This window comes from Cebus imitator, unplaced genomic scaffold, assembly GCF_001604975.1.
Source record: "Cebus imitator isolate Cc_AM_T3 unplaced genomic scaffold, Cebus_imitator-1.0 Scaffold278, whole genome shotgun sequence".
Classification (NCBI taxonomy): domain Eukaryota; kingdom Metazoa; phylum Chordata; class Mammalia; order Primates; family Cebidae; genus Cebus; species Cebus imitator.
In genome coordinates, this window is record NW_016107593.1 from 1,614,813 (window position 1) to 1,636,060 (window position 21,248).

General features: G+C 37.6%; 1 protein-coding gene across 4 annotated transcripts in view; it reads right to left on the reverse strand.

The window, feature by feature from the left end:
- DCC (DCC netrin 1 receptor) overlaps positions 1 to 21,248 on the reverse strand; it is a 1,206,315-nt gene that overhangs the window by 363,797 nt on the left and 821,270 nt on the right. For all 4 annotated transcript variants that reach the window (XM_017501124.2, XM_017501122.2, XM_017501121.2 and 1 more), the window contains exon 8: positions 18,146 to 18,302. In XM_017501124.2, coding sequence (XP_017356613.1) covers positions 18,146 to 18,302 — 157 coding nt within the window. The remainder of the gene's footprint in view (positions 1 to 18,145; positions 18,303 to 21,248) is intronic.

Genomic DNA, 21,248 nt, shown 5'->3' on the forward strand with positions numbered 1-21,248 from the left:
AGCAAAAAACGTACCTGCACAGCAGCCCTGAATGGAACAGAGGAGCTCCTGGCCCAGCATTTGAGCTCCTATAAGGGACAGACTGTCTCCTCAAGCAGCTCCCCTACCCCCATATAACCAAAGAGACACCTCACAAAGGAGAGCTCAGGCTGACTTCTTGTGGGTATCTTTCTGGGACAAAGATAACAGAAGAAGAAACTGGCAGCAACCCTTACTGTTCTGCAGCCACTGCAGGTGATCCCCAGGCATGCAGGGTCTGGAGTGGACCTCCAGAAGTCCTACAGCAGGGGGACCTGACTGTTAGAAGGAAAACTAAGAAACAGAAACAACTTCTTCAGCAACAAAAAGGACGCCCACTCAGAGATCCCATCTGAAAGTCATCAACCAAAAAGACTACAGGAAGATAAATCTACAAACATGGGAAGAAACCAGCACAAAAAGGATGAAAATACCCAAAAGCAGAACGCCACTCCCCCTCCAACAGATCACAACTCCTCACCAGCAAGGGAACAAGGCTGGATGGAGAATGAGTCTGATGCACTGACAGAAACAGGCTTCAGAAGGTGGGTAATAAGAAACTTCTCTGAGCTAAAAGATCACGTTCTAACCCAATGCAAAGAAACTAAGAACCTTGAAAAAATTTTTGAATAAATGCTAAAGAGAATGTACAGCTTAGAAAGGAATACAAATGAATTGATGGAGCTGAAAAACAACACGAGAACTTCGCAAAGCATACACAAGTTTCAATAGCTGAATCAACCAAGCAGAAGAAAGGATATCATAAATTAAAGCTCAACTCAATGAAATAAAATGAGAAGGCAAGATTAGAGAAAAAAGAAATGAACAAAGCCTCCAAGAAATATGGAATTACGAGAAAAGACATAATCTATGTTAGATGGGTGTACCTGAATGTGATGGAGACAATGAATCCAAGCTGGAAAATACTCTTCAGGATACTATCCAGGAGAACTTCCCCAACCTAGCAAGGCAGGCCAACATTCAAGTCCAGGAAATACAGAGAACACCACAAATATATACCTCAAGAGTAACTCCAAGGCACATAATCATCAGATTCAGTGGGGTTGAAATGAAGGAAAAAATGCTAAGGGCAAGCCAGAGAGAAAGGTCGGCTTACCCACAAAGGGAAGCCCATCAGACTCACAGTGGAGCTCTCAGCAGAAACCTTACAAGACAGAAGACAATGGGGGCCAATATTCAACATCCATAAAGATAAGAGCTTTCAACCTAGAATTTCATATCCAGCCAAGCTAAGCTTCATAAGTGAAGGAGAAATAAAATCCTTTATGAACAAGCAATTGCTCTGTAATTTCATCACCACCAGGCCTCCTTTACAAGAGCTCCTGAAAGAAGCACTAAACATAGAAAGGAGCAACCAGTGCCAGCCACTCCAAAAATGTACCAAATAGTAAAGAGCACTGATACAATGAAGAAACTGCATCAACTAATGGGCAAAACAACCAGCTGGCATCAAAATGGCAGGATCAAATTCACAAATAACAATATTAAACCTAAATGTAAGTGGGCTAAATACCCCAATCAAAAGACACAGACTGGCAAATTGGATAAAAAGTCAAAACCCACTGGTGTGCTGTATCCAGGAAACCAATCTCACATGAAGGATACACATATGCTCAAAATAAAGGGATGGAGGAAGATTTACCAAGCAAATGGAGAGCAAAAAAAAAAGCAGGAGTTGCAATCCTAGTCTCTGATAAAGTAGATTTTAAAGCAACAGAGACAAAAGAGAAAAAGAAGGGCATTACATAATGGTAAAAGGATCAATGCAACAAGAGGGGCTAACGATCTTAAATATATACATGCCCAATACAGGAGCAAAAGGATATAAAAGGAATTTCTTAATGACCTACAAAGAGACTTAGACTCCCAAACAATAATAGTGGGAGACTTTAACACTCCACTGTCAATGTTAGACAGATCAATGAGACAGAAAATAAACAAGGATCTCCAAGACTTGAACTCAGACCTAGACCAAGCAAACCCAATAGACAATTACAGAACTCTCCACCCCAAATCCAAAGAATATACATTCTTCTCAGCACCACATTGCACTTATTCTAAAATTGACCACATAATTGGAAGTAAATTACTCCTCAGCAAATGCAAAAGGAAATCATAACAGTCTCTCAGACCACAGAGCAATCAAATTAGAACTCAGAATTCAGAAACTAACTCAGAACCACACAACTTCCTGGAAACTGAACAATTGGCTCTTAAATGTTGACGGGACAAACAATTAAATGAAGGCAGAAATAAAGATGTTCTTTGAAACCAACGAGAATGAAGACACAACATACCAGACTTTCTGGGACACATTTAAAGCAGTGTCTAGAGAAACATTTATAGCAATAAATGCCTACATGAGAAGCAAGGAAAGATCTAAAATTGACCCCCTATCATCAAAATTGAAAGAACTAGAAGAGCTAGATGAAAGAAAACAAAACAAAACAAAAGGAGATAGAGACACAAAAAAAAAAACCCTTCAAAAAATCAATAAATCCAGGAGCTTGTTTTTTGAAAAGATCAACACAATAGACAGACCACTAGCCAGATTAATAAAAAATAAAAGAGAGAAGAATCAAATAGATGTAATAAAAAATGATAAAGGGAACATCACCACAGATTCCACAGAAATACAAACTACCATCAGAGATTACTATATACAACTCTATGCACATAAACCAGTAAACCTGGAAGAAACTGATAAATTCCTGGACACTTGCATCCTCTCAAGCCAAACCAGGAAGAAGTTGAAACCCTGAATAGACCAATAACAGGGGCTGAAGTTGAGGTAGCAATTAATAGCTTACCAACCAAAAAAGCCCAGGTCCAGATGGGTTCATAGCCAAATTCTACCAGACATACAAAAAGAAGCTGGTATCACTCCTTCTGAAGCTATTCCAAACAATCCAAAAAGAGGCAATGCTCCCCAGATCATTTTATGAGACCAGCATCATCCTGATACCAAAATCCAGCAGAGATTCAACAAGAAAAGAAAACTTCAGGCCAATATCCATGATGAACATAGATGCAAAAATCTTCAATAAAATACTGGCAAACCAAATCCAACAGCACATCATAAAGCTTATCCATCACGATCAAGTAGGCTTCATCCCGAGGATGTGCATGCTGGTTCAACATACACAAGTCTATAAACGTAATCTATCACATAAACAGAACCAAAGACTAAAACCACATGACTATCTCAACAGATGCAGACAAGGCCTTTGACAAAATTCGACAGTGCTTTATGCTCAAAATTCTTAATAAACTAGGTATCGATGGAATATATCTGAAAATAATAAAGGCTATTTATGACAAACCCACAGCCAATATCATACTGAAAGTGCAAAAACTGGAAGCATTCCCTTTTAAATCTGGCACTAGACAAGGATGCCCTCTCTCACCACTCTTATTAAATATACTATTGGAAGTTCTAGCCAGAGCAGCCAGGAAAGAAAAAGAAATAAAGGGTATTCAATTAGGAAAGGAGGAAGTCAAATTGTCTCTATTTGGAGATGACATGATTGTATATTTAGAAGACCCTATCGTCTCAGCCCAAAATCTTCTTAAACTGATAAGCAACTTCAGAAAAGTCTCAGGATACAAAATCAATGTGCAAAAATCACAAGCATTCCTATACACCAATAACAGACTTAAAGACAGCCAAATCAAGAATGAACTGCCATTCACAACCGCTACAAAGAGAATAAAATACCTAGGAATACAATTGACAAAGGATGTAAAGGACCTCTTCAAGGAGAATTACAAACCACTGCTCAAGAAAATAAGAGAGGATACAAACATATGGAGAAACATTCCATGTTCATGGTTAGGAAGAATCAATATCATGAAAATGGCAATACTGCCCAAAGTAATTCACAGATTCAACACTATCTCCATCAAGCTACGAATGACCCTCTTCACAGAACTGGAAAAAACCACCTTAAACTTCATATGGAACCAAAAGAGAGCCCACATAGCCAAGTCAATTCTAAGCAAATAGAACAAAGTTGAAGGCATCACACTACCTGACTTCAAAATATACAACAAGGCTACAGTAATCAAAACAGCATGATACTGGTACCAAAACAGAGATATAGAACAATGGAACAGAACAGAGGCCTTGGAGGAAACACAACATATGTACAACCAACCGATCTTTGACAAGCCTGACAAAAACAAGCAACGGGGAAAGGATTCCCTGTTTAATAACTGGTGTTGTGAAAACTGGTTAGCCATGTGCAGAAAGCAGTACTGTACCCCTTCCTGACAACTTACACTAAAATTAACTCCAGATGGATTAAAGGCTTAAACTTAAGACCTAATACCACAAAAACCTTAGAAGAAAATCTAGGCAAAAACATTCAGGACACAGGCATAGGTAAGTACTTCATGACAAACACAAAAAGCATTGGCAACAAAAGCCAAAATAGACAAATGGGATCTAATTTAACTCCAGAGCTTCTGCACAGCAAAAGAAACAATCATTAGAGTGAACCAGCAACCAACAGAATGGAAAAAAATTTTGCAATCTACCCATCAGACAAAGGACTATATCCAAAATATACAAAGAACTAAAACAGATTTACAAGAAAACAAACCAACCAACCCATTCAAAAGTGGGCAAAGGATATGATCAGACACTTTTCAAAAGAAGACATATATGAGGCCAAAAAACATATGAAAAAATGCTCATAATCACTGGTCATTAGAGAAATGTATATCAAAAGTACATTTTAATACCATCTCACGCCACTTAGAATGACGATCATTAAAAAATATGGAGACAACAGATGCTGGAGAGGATGTGGAAAAATAGAAACACTTTTACACTGTTGGTGGGAGTGTAAATTAGTTCAACCATTATGGAAGACAGTGTGGTGATTCCTCAATGACCTAGAAATAGAAATTCCATCTGACTCAGCAATCCCATTACTGGGTATATATCCAAAGGATTATAAATCATTCTATTATAAGGACACATGCACACATATGTTCATTGCAGCACTGTTTACAATAGCAAAGACTTGGAACCAAATGCCCATCGATGATAGACTGGACAGAGAAAATGTGGCACATATACACCATGAAATACTATGCAGTAATAAAAAATGATGAGTTTGTGTCCTTTGTGGGGACATAGATGAACCTGGAAACCATCTTAGCAAATGACACAAAACAGAAAATCAGACACTGCATGTTCTCAGTCATAGGTGGGTGTTGAACAATGAGAACACATGGAGGAGCATCACACACTGAGGTCCGTAGCGGGGGACTAGGGAAGGGACAGTGGGGGTTAGGGAGCTGGGGAGGGATAACATGGGGAGAAATGCCAGATATAAGTGATGGGGATGGAGGCAGCAAACAAACCACATTGCCATGTATGCACCTATGCAACAATACTGCTTGTTCTTCACATGTACCCCAGAACGTAAAATGCAATAAAATATATATATTTAAAAAAAAGAAAATGCTTCCATGGTACTGATTTGTAAAACAGAACCCAAGCAAATGCACTGTACTTGCTATGTAAACACACCTTCAAGACAGCTCTATGGTTTGTCCTCTAATCACTTACTGGTTCTGCCCTGGGCTGACCACTGGTTTCTACAATACAGGCTCTTAGTGGTTTTAAACCATGGTTTAATGTAACCATTTCAATTTTATGTGCCACTTTCTAGAAATATGCTTATCATATCAAAGGTAGTTTGCATCAAAACTCCCTTTGATATGACACCTGATACTTAACATGGATTTTTCCATTAATGGCAGTCAGTGCTATTATTTTATAATGATAACGAAATATATAACTTCATAAGAAATAAATCCTATTGTATTCAAGAAAGGGACTTTTCCACAAAGTATTTAGAACCAGAAATCTGAGGGGAGAACATAATGAGAGGTGGAAACATATAGAAAAAACTATATAGTTATGTTTCACTGACCTTTGGGTATGCCATTCTTCAAAAAAAAACCACTTTATATTTTCTGTCATATTAATTTTGTTTGCAAAGATAAATCAAAACAAAGAATGATCATATCTACAGACATTGAACAAGTTCCAGTAATGATAATAATCATTTTTAAAGAGCTAGGAACTTTGTTCTCTGAGGGACAGTGAGAGGAAATAGGAGTTCTCTGAGTTCCACAGTTCAGCTTGATAGTTTATGGTATCTGATGTCCTCACTGATGGCTGAGCGTCTCCTGCCAAAATGCTGTGTGGCTTCCCTGGGTTTTTCTGGGGTGACATCAAATTGCTAAAATTATGCAAAAGCATTCTGAGAAAATGGTATTTCCTGCTATGTTGTCTTTCACAGATTTGTTCAGTTCAAGCCCCAAGGAATCCCAGGAAGTTTTTAATCACTCTTTCCAGGTTTTAATAATTGTAAACAAAAAACAGCAAACCATTTCTTGACAAGTAAGTAACATCTGAGTTTGCAAAAGCAGTTTATTATGTGGGATTTCTCTGGTTCCACTATAGGCCAACACTAGCCACCTAAAGTAAAATTTTCCATGATAGCTATTTGAAGCAGTAATTAAGGGTTTCCTCTCTGCTCACTCTAGACCATATATCCCTTTAAATGGGCAGATTTGGGGGTAAACTTGGATTGTTCTGCCTTTCACTGAGTTACCAGTCCCTGGGAAAGCAGTAGGGACCCCAAGCCTCCTCCATCTCAGTGATGTTCTCTCCTATGAATCTGAAGTCATAATTACCCTTCAAATATGCAGAACTCAGACATGAACTGTAACACCACATGGATTGTTAGACAAAGCTTCTTCAACTCCTTTCTTTCCCCCAACTCTAAGTTGGCAGTGTTTGGGAGTTAAGCCATTTTCAGGATAGGTCTACTGAAGTAAAGGGATCAAGTTACCTGTGCCTGCCTGAATCCATTCACTGTAAATTTACTTACTGAAAATTCACAGCGTATCAAATATGCAAAGTCTGACTCCTCGTGCTAAAAAGTCTGTAGGCAACTTGCTCTTTGACTTTTACAAGGAGATTATAAGAAGAGTTAGTTGAAAAGAAACATTTATTTTCCCTAAATTCTAGTTTTAGGTACTTTGAGTTACCTGGTTAAAGTGTCGTGGAAAATAACTGTTTCTATTCTAAAAGCATACACTTTGACCCACTAAAATAATGTTCCTGCTTTCCTGAAATCAGTCAGTATAAACCTTCTTAAGCACTGACATCTTTTCAAGCATAAAGTCAAACATGGCAACTTTAAATGCACCCTTGTGCAATTTACACTGAGACCTAATTCTGGGAAGAGTATATTCTCCTGTGCCTAGAACTGCTCCCTGCTTTGGTCGGTACTTAAATGGATTGCATTATAATAGCTTTTTCTAGTGTTTTGCCATTAGTCTTCTCAGTTTCCCCTAGCATCCATTGATAAAGATATCCTTTTAACACACACAACCTGTCAACTCCATGCTCACACCCTTACGCTGGCTGCCATTCTAGGTTAGTATAATCTCGCTTCTATGGAACAAGAGCCAAAGACCTTCACAATGTGGCCCAAAGCTTTGCAGAGTCATCTGCAATGAGCCAACCTGCCCCAACAACATCTATGTCCATGTCAGCTTCTCTGCTTTTTCTTATTTTGAATTTCCTTTTTTTTCCCTTTCATTTCAATTGGCCTAGAGTTACTTTCTCTTGACTCATACATCCTACTCTGTTTGGCAAAATTGTTTCGAATGAAACTGAATTGGAATTCAATTCAAAAGAAATGTTTACCTGAAACTTCCTAACCGTATGTATTCCATTCCAGTAGCATTAAATGCTTTCTTTGTGTTTTCATTGCTTTTCATTTACACATCTAGTGTAGAATGTATCACATTGTATTTGTGGACATGTATTTTTTTTGACTTGATTGAAAATTATTTAAAATGAGAAGCCATATTCCATTTGTATTTTATTCACACTTAGCACATAGATTCACGGAGTGTAAACAATGGCTACGTTGCTGGGGCTCATAATTTTTTAAAAAATAAATGCATAAATACGTGTGAAATTAAAAGAGAATAACTATACAAAATCTCCACATAATCTGACCTTAGAAATGCCTAGAATACTGTATTCTATTCCATGTTCCATCCCCATTTATTTTGGTCATCTTTGGCACATCACTTTACCTTCCTGGGTCTTGATTTCATTATTTGAAAACAGAGAATGGGGTCCTCTGAAAGAAGCCTCATTAACGCTCTTCATTAGGAATAGAAAATAGAAAATCTCCTATATCCACGTGTGTGTGTGTGTGTGTGTGTGTGTGTGTGTGAACTGAATTCAGCACTTCTATTTTTACATTTCAGAAGTAGAGTTTACAGATTAAACATGATCCTGCTTCTTAGTGGATCATTTGTAGCAAGTCTCTAGCATACATTTTTAGTAAATACATAAGTGCCTCAGAGTGTTAACATTTAGATACAATTGTGAGTTGAGCAACAAATGCTGCCTTGAGGTATCAAATACCTAATTAGTTGCTGCAGGGAGGAAGCATTACATGAATGTTCCTTTGTAGAGAAGGAGTTATGTTATTCTTAGTGGAAAGATTTTAGCACCTCCTTTTTATCTATTCTACTTTCATTCATTATTTCTTTAGTGAATGCCAGAATGTTATAACAATTAAAAGATTTCCAAACTGAAATATGGTGTTTAATGGACTAGGGCTCAAAGTGATAGCAGAGTGATAAAGTGATAATCACTCAAATATCACATTCCTTATTGTCCTAAAACCATAGGTTTGGAAATCAATGCTATCTTAGAGAGAAAGGTTTCAAGATGTTTCACTGCCAGATAAAGCTTAATGAAGATTGGAAATGGTCTTCTTTGTCAGAGGTATTTCCACTAAGTTTTGGTTAACATTTGCTTTTTTTCTTGAATTGTTAAAAAGGATAAATCTAGGAATGAGCTTTTTAAAAATGTGCTTTCATATAATCTGCTTCAACATCTAGCACACACTTGAGACTAGTTACATAACAAATAGCTACTGTAACTGCAAATAAAAAGCTATATTTTGGGAGTTGGAGGGAATCAGTTTTTGGTTTCAAATTCTATTTAGTTTCAGCCTCTATCGACATGATAAATGTGACTGAGTTCTGGGTTCTCTTATCATTCTGTTTTCTTGGGATGGTCCATCTTATCCTTCTCTAGCTGCAGTGACCATCCATATGCTGACAGATTCCTGATATATATCTCTGTCCCCATCTCATCTGAGCTTCAGATTCCTGTTTTCAAGGCTCTTCTTGACATTCCTACTTGAATTTTGTAAAGGTTTATCAAGTAAAACTTGTCTAAAACTGAATTTATGATCTTCTTTTCAAATATGGACCTTTTCCCGCATCCTAATCTCAGCTGGAATTGCACAATCATCCTTCCACTGGAATAAGCCAGAAACGAAGCAACTGTTAACCCCTCCCTCCTCACCATTCATGTACAATGCATCATTACCCAGTCCTGTCAGTTTTGCCCCCTAAATGTCTCACAAAGTTCTCTCCACTGCTCAGTCTCCACTGACATACCCTCAGACCAAGTAACCTCCATCTTTTGCTTGGACTTCTGCAACAGCCTGCAAAATGGCTCTGGCACCTGGCTGACCTCTGTTCTAGCTCCCACTCTCTAGTCACAGTCATCTTTTCAAAATGCAAATCTGATTGTGGCAAAGACATCACATGCACACTTTTCATAAATGCTCTCACAGAAGCATGTTCCTTTCCACTAAAGCTCTTAACTCAGCATGTGGTTATATATTCATCAGTAGGATGAACCTTTCAAGATGAACTGCTTCCAGAAAAACTGATGGGTTCTCTTCTATTTTCAATATGCTGCTGGACATGGACATATAATGAATTGACATTCAACATTTGTTCATTTATATATGACATTTGTAGATGGCTGTTTCATTTTTCAATATGCATTAAGTCCACTGGAGAAATAAAATCATTATTCTCTCATTCAATAAATTAAGAACATTTTGAGGTATAGGGATGTGGTTTTATATTTTACAGAGAAGCAGAGTGGGGCTCTAAGAAGAAGGTTAACTTTGCCAAACTTAAGTCAGGTCCATAATGTCATGCTTAAGATTTTGAGTCTTGTTCTCTTTCTATCACCACATGCTCCCTCATGGATAACAAGCTCCATGAACTGCAGAGTCCTCAACTCTGAAGAGTGGGGAAAGAATATGTAAACACCATGCTGAAAACGTAATATACCATGGATTCTAAAAGGAATTCTCCATATCAATCATAAAAAGCTGGTTTCTAATCCTGAACAGTGAGCAGAGGTTTTCTTTGGCAGCATAAAGCAATGTAAAGCGTATATTGCTGCAAGTTGGAAGACCTAGTTCAGCCTTTGTTCTGCCACAAAACAGTGTGTGACCTTGAGCAAGTCAGGGGATATCTTGGAGCCTTCTCTGCTTCATTTGCAAAATGAAGATACCGGTCCCTTATCTGCCTACCTCACAGTGTTATTGTGAGGATTAAATTGAATGATGCCCATAAAAGTGTTTTAATTCTCTCATCTGCACTCCCACTGTACTTTATTTGTAGCTCTTTCAGTGAATGTCTTTCACTTTTTATGGCACAGCGAAGAGATCACTGGACTAGAAACCTGGCATTGAAATCGTGGTTCTGATATTTAGTATTTGTGTGGTTTCTTAGCAAGATTTTTCAGTCTTCCTGAACAGGAAAAGGCATACTCATCTGTGAAATGGAGATCATCATAAATACCTTATCTGAGGATCAAATGGATGAATGCTTGTGAAAGTAATAAAATCCCCTCTAAATAAGAGTTAAGAAACACCCCTGTATTTCGTTTAATTTCCAACCCACATGATGATTTGCACATGGCACTAGCTAATTAGAATTGAATGTTTTGGGTTCACCAAACAAAAAGCAAGTGGTTTAGGTGCTTTCATTTTACTTCATATAAATGCTCATCACAACCTTACACATCAGATACTATTATTATCCCACATGAGAAAATAAAGTTACCAGAAAATGGCCAAAAGCCACACAGCTGGTAAAATACCAAGTTAGCATTTGAACCCAGGTGGTTCAATTCCACAGCCACATAGCTTTAACCTTTGGGTTATACTGCATTACACTTCATAAGTCATTTTAGTTATTGAATGGGAGTTATAATGTTCTTTATATATATATAGAAAATACAAAAACTTAGCCAGGCATGGTAGCATGCACCAGTAGTCCTAGCTACTCAGGAGGCTGAGTTGGGAGGATCCACTGAGCCCAGGAGTTTGCGGCTGCAAGCGAACTATGATCACACTATTGCACTCTATTCTGAGCAAGAGAACAAGACCTCATCTCTCAAAATAAATACAATAATAAAAATTCATTAGTGTGTTTTATTAGTGGTAAACAAATAATGCAAATCAACTTAGCCATTAAGTCGGAAAATTATTGGAAAGAAACATATAAAAGTATTCCATGCCATAATTCTATAAATATCAAGAACATTTAGTTCTTTTCCAGATTAATCCACTAAGGAAACAAGATGATAAAGAGATTGAGAGTGCCTGCTTTGGACTACAGTCTGCACTAAATTCTAGTTCTACTACTTACTAGCTATATAATGGAGGTGTAAACTTCTTCTTTAAGTCTCCTCTGGGTAAACATACTTTATGTAAGATGCTTAGCCTGGTACCTGGCACAGTAAGTGCCCAATAAATGCTTGCTGTCACTGTTGATGATAATACTATGGTCTTGAGCATGGGATTTTCCTCTGAGCATTGATCTCTGAATGTTTAAGTAACAGGAAGTTAGTCTGCGATCTCAAAGATCACTTTCATTCCTAATGATCTTTAGGTAGTTAAGAGGGGATGGCTAGATATCTGTGAAGCAATTACTTCACTGTGAATTTTAGCTTTCATGTTTAGAATGTATGCTGCTCTCTAATTTATGAAATAAAAGCACCCCAAGGGGCTGGAGAGAAAGAGGTGAATTATGGCACTTGCATTATTTACAATATTAACCAGTCAGAAAGGTTCGTGATAACTAAGCTAGAATAACTTTCCTGGACAAAGTTATTGCTAGTCTGAGATAAATGTTAAATTCATAACCTTTCAGAAAGGTATGGTGTCAGCAGCTAAATAAACCTACATGAACAAACAAACATCACAGCTAACTGCTAAGAAACAGTGGCGTATTTTATGGCTCCAGTTGAGAGCAAGAGCAATAAAAATAAATGGAGATATTGGAATCAAATTTTAATATCAAATTTTTTTTGCAATTAAAAAAAAGTTTTGAACTGTAGTCAGCTTATTCATCCTCCTCAGTAACACAATTTATTTTATGGGGGTAAGAAAAAAAATCTATCTCTCTGACCCCTTTACCATATCGTTTCTATCGCTTCTCGGCCTTTTGGCTAAGATCAAGTGTACCATATCATTTCTGATCAGTATCATGAGGCATGATACTGGACACTTCATCATGAAACTGTAAATTAGATCTAGTCTCAATCAACAGGCAAAGAAATACACATGTACTCAACCAAACGTCAAACTGAATAAAAGGTGGCAAAGGCCCTATAGTAATGTAATCAAAATGAAGGAGTGAGATAAAGGCAAAATTGATCAATTCTGAGTTGGAGGACCATGGAGAGTTCCAAGCAGTAGTTGACATTTCAGCTAGGGCATCAATTCAACAAATACTTAGCGAGTGTCTACAATGTGTTAAGTAGTATTCTAAGTGCTGAGAATAGCTCAGTGGATAAAGAAGATAGAAACAGCCTTGCCCACAGGAAGATTATATTCTGGCGGGGAGAAAGGGGATTAGGGAAACACAATTTGCCAGTAAAAGGTGATAAAGGCTATGGAGAAAAATAAGAATAAAAAGGACATAGGAAGTACCAGGGCTCAGGACAGACTTTCATGAAAATGTGACATTGCAGCAAAGATTTGTCAGAAGTTAGGGAATAATCGATGTGGATCTCTGAGGAGAAGAACATTCTAGGGAGACTGATGAGCAAGCACAAAGATCTCGAAAGAGGGTAATTCTTGGAATATTTAGGAAACATAAGGAAGGGAGAATGGATAGGAGTGAGAAAAGAGGAGAATAGTAAAACTGCTACGTAGTGAGGTTAGAGGTAACAAGAGGCAAGAGCAAGGACTTCTGCTAATACTATGAATGAGACAAGCATTTCACCAAAGAGTTTTGAAGCAGAGCAATGACATACCCTAATTTATGTTTTAAAAGGTTGACTTTAGCTGCTATGATAAGACTAGAATTAGGAGATTACTGCAGTAGTTCCAATGAGATTTAGTTGCACTTAAGGAGGCAGTAAGGAGTGGTAGGACTCAGTATACATTTTGCTTTTGGTTTAAATTTTTTTTTTTTTTGAGACAGAGTCTTGGTCTTTTGCCCAGGCTGGAGTGCAATGGCTTGATATTGGCTCACTGCCACCTCCACCTCCCAGGTTCAAGCAAATTCTCCTGCCTCAGCATCCTGAGTAGACAAGATTACAGGCATGAACCACCAAGCCCAGCTAATTTTTGTATGTTTAGTGGAAACGGGGTTTCACCATGTTGGCCAGGCTGATCTCAAACTACTGACCACAAATGATCCACCCGCCTTGGCCTCCCAAAGTGCTGGGATTACAGGTGTGAGCCACCACACCTGGCCATGTTTTCTTTTTATTTGATTTTAACTTTTTATTATGAAAATTTAAACAATATAAAACTAGGCAGAATAATATGATGAATGGTTTTATTCTCCTAATTCAGCTCAAAATATAAAATCATAGCCAGTCTTCCAGTATTATTTTATAACAAGACTTGGTATGTTATTTCATGGATTCAGGATATATTTTGATGGTACTGCCAAGATTTGATGATGGATTTCATGATAAGAATTAGTAATTAAGAGTTAAGAATTTTCCAAATATTTTGGCCCGATCAATGAGAAATATGAATATTTCAGTGGTGGGGGGAACTCTGGAATGATGAAGTATTTGGTGGGAAGGAGTTGGGGTTGAAGTAAAACATGTATTTAGTTTTATGCATAAGTTTTAGATGCCCATGGGACATTGATGTTGAGAAATCAAATAGGAAGCTGAGCATATGAGTCTGAATGGCAGGTAAAATGTTAGGACCAGAGATACAATTTTAGAACACATCAGCATGCTCACAGAATACAGTCAAGGAATGGATGAAAGACTTGAGTCCTGATGCCATTCAATATTTACAGATCAGAGAAACTGGGAGTAAGAAAGTAAAGAGCCTGAAAATAGTAGCCAGAGGGAATGAGGAGAGAATGTGCAATAGAAAACTGAGTGAAGAATGAACTTCACAAAAGGAGAAATGATCAAATGTGACAAAATGTGCTGATTGTTCAAGTAATGTGAATACCAGGAATTGACTATTAGGTTAGCAACAGGAGGTTATTGGTGAACCTTGATAAGAGCAATTCCTATTACATTCTAGGAACAAAATAGTTATTGGAATATGATGTAAGATATTGGAGTGAAGTTAGACAATTCAAGGAATGTTCCTATGGAAGAGAACAGAGCATGGAGTGCTGAAGAAGAGAACAGTGAGATTGAAGTCGAATTTGTTGCAATGGAAGATCCGACTGCATGCTGACACGCTGATAGACATAATTCACCTTAGTGGGAGAAATTGATGAAACAGAACAGAGAAAGAATGGCTTAAGATTTGCTCTTTTATGTTGTAAGAAAAGATGGGATCTTATGCCCAAGTGAAGGTTTGGCTTTATCTAAAGCGTACAGGCAGTTATTTTACGGAAATTTGAGGAAAGACAGATTACACGCTTAAAAAGGACACATTTGTGTTAAAAAAAAAAAGTCACATATAAAAGCGTATAGAATTCCCCTTCTGATATTTCATGAAATTAAAATCAAGGTCAGGTAAGAGTGGAAGAAAGAGGGAAGGTGTTGGAGATTTGGGACAAGAGAAAAGGGCATGAAATGTCATTAGGAATATATGTGAGAGAGGATGACTGATAAATGTAGCATAATTGCCAGTAGCATTAATAAGCAACATGAGATTAGTAGCTATGAATTTAAAGTGTGACGAATCAGCCCAGTTGTGCCTTTTCCATTAGCTATATTCAGCTTCAAGAGCACAAGTGAAGAGTAAGTAGAAAGTTATATTTACTTGAGTTTGTTTTTGCTAAGCAAGTAATAGGAAACGAGAGTAGCAGGCAAAACGTTGATGCAAGTCAGCAAGTATTTAATTGCTCTGTTTACTGGCTATGGAATTATAGTTAAGAAATAAGTGAAGGAAAACAGGAAGGATAAGGGATACGATCAAGGGATTGTAGGTCTCTGTGAAATCAAAAGTTTGTTGTATTCAGAGTCCCAAATAAAGAATAGTAAGACAAGAGTCTGGAGACTGAGGCAAGAATACGACTTGAAACTGAGATAATGAGAGGTTGCAGTGATTGGTGTTATCGAGGTCCATGGCATAGCCATCAGAGTGAGTAGCCAAGGGGGTATAGAGGATTAATGTTTAGGATTGAAGATAAGAAAAAGTTCAACAGAAGAGGAAAGGACAACATTGTATAATAAGCAGGCCTGTGAACAATTACAAAAATAAATGGTGCACTCAAACATAGCAATTTCAACCATTTCCCCTTCCCCTTCTCCTTCCCTTTATCATCCTCATCCTCCTTCTTCCTATTCTTTGAGCCTGAATTTCAACCTTTTTCCACATTGTCTCTGAGCTCACACTGTTCTGAGCCCTTCCATTCTGCCTGAATGCAGTAAGTGCCCTGAATTCTTTACATGAATTCCCTCAGTTCTCATAGCAATGCTAAGAGGTAGAATTTATCTTCCTTTTATTCTAACAAAAAAGTATTATTCCTATTTAATACATTATTAAATACAGAAAAGTCACACATCTGGTAAATAGTAGAAACATTTTCAAATCTAGCTGTTGTGACTTCAGTGAAAACTTTTTAGCCATTACAGATTATAGAAACCACACTTTTACATATATCCATATGGACAGATAGATATAGATACAGATAGATTGGGGCTAGACTTCCATGGAAAGAAGTTGGAAGTTACATGTGCATGTCTTTGTATAGTAATTTTATTGTATTTCAGAACCAGTCACATTCTGGGGCAGTGGAGTGAGTGATCAAAAGAGTATTTCAAAAAGATAACTACAAACAGTGAGGAAGGTGAGGAGCGATTCCCAGAGGTCACGTAAAGATGTTGAAAGTAATAGAATAAAGAAAGCATGTCTGAGCTGTGGCCAAGGTAAAGGTGACAAGACAAGACTTGATGAGGAGTGGCAGTGCTGGGAGGCAGCAGTCAGTAAAACATGGCATGAATTTTTTGCTTGGTCAACGGGATGGAAGATACTAACATAAACTAAAAAAAGGAAAAATATGCATAAGGAGAAGACAGTATGTTGTAGGTAGGCTGATTTAAGGTGCCTCCAGGAAATCCATGTAAAAATATGAAGATGACTGGGTCAGAATTACTGCTTCCAGTTTCCACAACTGCACACGCTGAAATCCAAGAAACTTAGGAGGCATCGTAAGATCACAGATAGTTGCAGAGATAACACTAAAACAAATGGCTGTTTCTTCACAGTAATAATAATCTCAGTGATCATAAGGTAATATGGGTGTTGGGTATGTCTAAATTTTTTTTGAGAGGAAGTCTTACTCTGCCGCCCTGGCTGGATCGCAGTGGCACGGGTCACTGCAACCTCTGCATCCCATGTGCAAGCAATTCTCCTGCCGCAGTCTCCCAAGTACCTGGGATTACAGGCACGTGCCACCACACCCGACTAACTTTTTATATTTTTAGGAGTGACATTGTTTCACCATGTTGGCCAGGCTGGTCCCGAACTCCTCACCTCAGGTGTTTCACCCACCTAGGCCTCCCAAAGTGCTGGAATTACAGGTGTTAGCCACCATGCGTGGTCTCTTTCCTTTCATTTTAAAGTAAGGTCAAATTGTAAAAGATAACAGAAACTTTAAAAGGCTATACTTGAACTTGATGCCAACTGGAAAGGATAGCATTTTGAGACCCAGCAGGTGAGGAGGGGTATTGTACCACCTGAGCCTCAGACTGTCCCATGTTGAAGTAAGTAACATTTTGGTTTATCCAATTTCTATTTTCCCTTTTGAATTCTAAAGATCACCACGTTTACAGCACTCACAGATCTGAGGGACTAGATGCCTAGGACATGGAACTCTGTTTCCCCTCATGTGGAACTTAACCAGTATTTACCTCCAACTTAAACATCAACTTTCAAAGTCATAAGATGGTGAAGCATCTTAAGGGAACAATGTTGCGGAAAAAAAATGCCGTGGATCGTAATCTTGAAACCAGACGGGTACAACTCACTTTTGCCTAGTCAATAATAATATTCACAATAACAACTTCTACCAAATACTAGACACTCTGATATGACGTTAATATATGCAACCTAATTTAATGCTAGCAAAAACCTTGCAAGGTTATGTATTATATTTTTAAATTTTATTTTTTCTTTTTAGTTTTTTAAAAACTTTTAATTTTCATGGGGACATAATAGGTGCACGTATTTATGGGATGCATGATGTATTTTGATACAGGCATGCAATGTGTAATAATCACACCAGGGTAAACTGGGCAGCCATCATCTCTAGCATTTGCCTTTTGCATTGCAAACAATCCATTATACCCTTTATTGTACATTTTAAGGTAAGTATTATAAATTCCTCCTTATTAAGGAGGAAAACGAGGCTCAGAGAAGTCATTTTTTTTTGAGATCATGTGATGTCAATGACAAAAATGGAATTACAAACTAGACAGAATAAGTGCTTTCATAACCACGAATATACAGCCTAATTCTGTTTTCTGCTTATGACTCTGAAAACGAAAGAAATAAAAAATTGATGTAGTATATCCTTACCCTTTTCAAGGAAGTTTTATATAAATTATTTAATTGGTCTCTGTAAACAACATTGCTTTTAAAAACTGCACTCATTTAGAAATGGGTGAAGGAAATAGTGGCAATTTCACAGCCTCTTCAAGGTTCCTGTCCAAGATCTCCTCCTGCTATTACCCAGTGGTATCGATTTAAAGAGATGATGGATTAAGCTGAATTTTACTGGTAGTATCACCTACCTGTTGTCACCTTCTCTGGAGAAAAGTACCGTGAAGGTTTGAATGTTCCCTTTTGCTTCTGCAGGTGGACGCCAGCTGAGACGGACAAATCGGCTGGAAACCAAGACAGGGACCACATCTCTGGGAGCTGAAGGGAGGACACTGGAGCTTGGGATAGCTAAGGAGAAAGAATAGGAGGCTATCAGGTGTCAGTGCCATAAGTAAGAATTGGGTAGGAAGGCAGAGCCAACCTATTAGCAAGCATCTCCATGTTATATCATGTTGATTCTGAAGGGAGGAAGAAAAGCCTGGTAATGCACACAGTAAATGAAATAAAAGCTATATTTGTATTTCTTGGGTTTAACAAGTGTGGCTAATGACATGTATATGATTCCATTGCATGTATATCCAATTTGATTACCCATGGATCTATGACAATAAGCAAAAAAATGACTGTTTAGCCAAGAAAAGGGGAGAGAAATTTGGCAATGTGAATTTTTAACAAGCACTTGAGTTCTAGAAAGACCTTACCTTAGGCCTGTGGATAATATGATTCAATATCGTAAAATCATTATAGTTCTCATGACTTTAACTGATAATAGAAAATGTTTTTGGTAAGAGACAAATTATTTTAAGTAATTAATATTTCCCTGAATTGTTTCAGAAATGAAGCACAGGTTGAATAAGAATATGGATAAATGAATAAACGCATGTATCTATATTTTGAGTAAAAGATGATATTACAATTCAGAAGATAAACTCAAGATACACTAAATCTAAATCTAAATGTATGGTGACTATTTGTCAAAAATAACCTACTGGCATTTTTAAGAGTTCTAAGAAGAGCTAAGAGGGCCATCATCTCTAGGATTTTACAAGGTTGGGGGCAGTTAGTACTGTAGAAAATATCTGAACATATAGTTTTAATATACAGTAAGGCCACACCATTCCTGACAAAAAATATCACTTACTATAAAACCTTCTTTATGTATTAAAAAAATTGTAACCGATTTTTTTTTTTTTTTTTTTTTTTTTTTTTTTTTTTTTTTTTTTTTTTTTTTTTTTTTTTTTTTTTTTTTTTTTTTTNTAGATGGAGTCTCACTCTGTACTCCAGGCTGGAGTGCACTGGTGCAATCTTGGCTCACTGAAACCTTCACTTCCAGGTTCAAGCAATTCTCCTGCCTCAGCCTCCCAAGTAGCTGGCACTACAGGTGCATGCTACCACGCCTGGTTATTTTCTGTATTTTTAGTAAAGATGGGGTTTTGCCATGTTGGCCAGGCTGTATTGAACTCCTGACCTCAAGTGATCCACTCACTTCGGTCTCCCAAAGTGCTGGGATTACAGGCATGATCCACCATGCCTAGCCCCATGTTGATTCTTTAAAATATTCATTTCATAGTTAAAATATGTTTCATAGTAGAAAAGACACAGCCCAAGTAGGTGTACATACACTGACACAGAGTTTAATAAAGCACTAATTTGGAAGTCAAACCATGGAGACCTCAATATTCTACAACATAGCCACAGACTTACTTGTATTCATAAATGTTTTCAGTAACCAAAAAGTTATCACAAAACCTTATCCCTGTCAGTATATGTCTACATGTCTATACTGTTCTGATACAATTTTTTTTCTGCCCCATCCTCCTTAGTAGCTGGAATTAGAGGCACACACCACCACACCTGACTAATTTTTGTATTTTTTGGTAGAGACAGGGTTTCACACCATGTTGGCCAAACTGGTCTTGATCTCCTGACCTCAGGTGATCTTTCTGTCTTGGACTCCCAAAATTCTGGGATTACTAGTGTGCACCACCTCTCCCAGCCTGTTCTGATACAATTTGAAGTAGCTTATTTGTTTTTTAAGAGCACAGAAAATTAAGAGCAGATATTAAAGGTTGATGAAAGTTAACACAAAGTAGAAGCAGTTTTCATGAACTTACCTACCAGCAAAGAAAATGAAAGATAAAATATTCTATAAGAAATACAGATGTAAAACTGCACCTCGCTTCTAGAATTCACTGTATTTAAAGCAGAATTTAATCACTATTAGCCATAGGAACAACTCTAAATTATCCACAATTAGAAAACTCTTTTTTCAAATATTGGGGGAACTAATAACATGTAAGAGAGGTTTCCTATTAAATATGTGCATGCATATTTTGTAGTGTGTGTCTGCTTGAGTGTGTGTGAATTCATAATTCATCTTTGCTGTGATAACTGTGTTTTTTTCATGTTTGTTAAAGTTCCCAGGTCTAGGGAACGTGTGTTTCATTTTGACAGGTGGTCTCTAGCCACAAATCGTAGGTACCCATTTGCTGATATACAATCTTCAAACGGACTTTTGTAGCCCATTTTCCCTAGTCTTTATTAAAGTTAGTCTTCATTTTTTCATTCACATTGTATAGGGACTGGCTGAGTCATATTACTGCCATGAATTAAACTTCTGCTAGCTAGAAAAATTCATCTGGGGAATGGAAATGCCCCATTTCCTAATGTTTCCAGAAACATTATCCATTTACAATACTTACTAGCTATATCGAGAGAGAGAGATTTTAAAGAATGATGGGGAAAAAGTCATTCAAAGTTATTTCTGACTCCATAGGTTCTCTATTTCTTTGTAGGTAAAGTTTCGCCTTGCTCTCCTGATCAGTACAGTATTTGAAATAAACGGAAGACTGGCAGTGAGTTAGTCAATCTTTTATAGCAGAGTGGTAAGGGAGGGGAAAAGATTGATGCCTTGAGATGGAGTGTCTGTCTCAAAAATATGGGTGATATTAAGCTTCTTGACAAAAACCTTTACTTCCACACATCACAGGCAGCTGAGACTAACACACTGGAGTGAATTTATTTTTTCCCTCTCCCCCAGCCTGCTTCACCTTCTGGGCGATATTCATGTTGTCCTCTCAACTGTGCAGTCCGGAAACCTGAAGCCCATCCCCTATTCCTGACTCTCCTTCACTCACCGCATGCAAGGGTTCCCCGCTCCTGAACATCTCATAAATCTACCCACGCTATTGCATCTCCGCTGCCATGCTTACATCAGCACCATCATACTCTCTCACTGGAATTACTACAAGTGTCTCCCAGCTCCTCTGTCTTCCTTTTTTTTTTTTTTTTTTT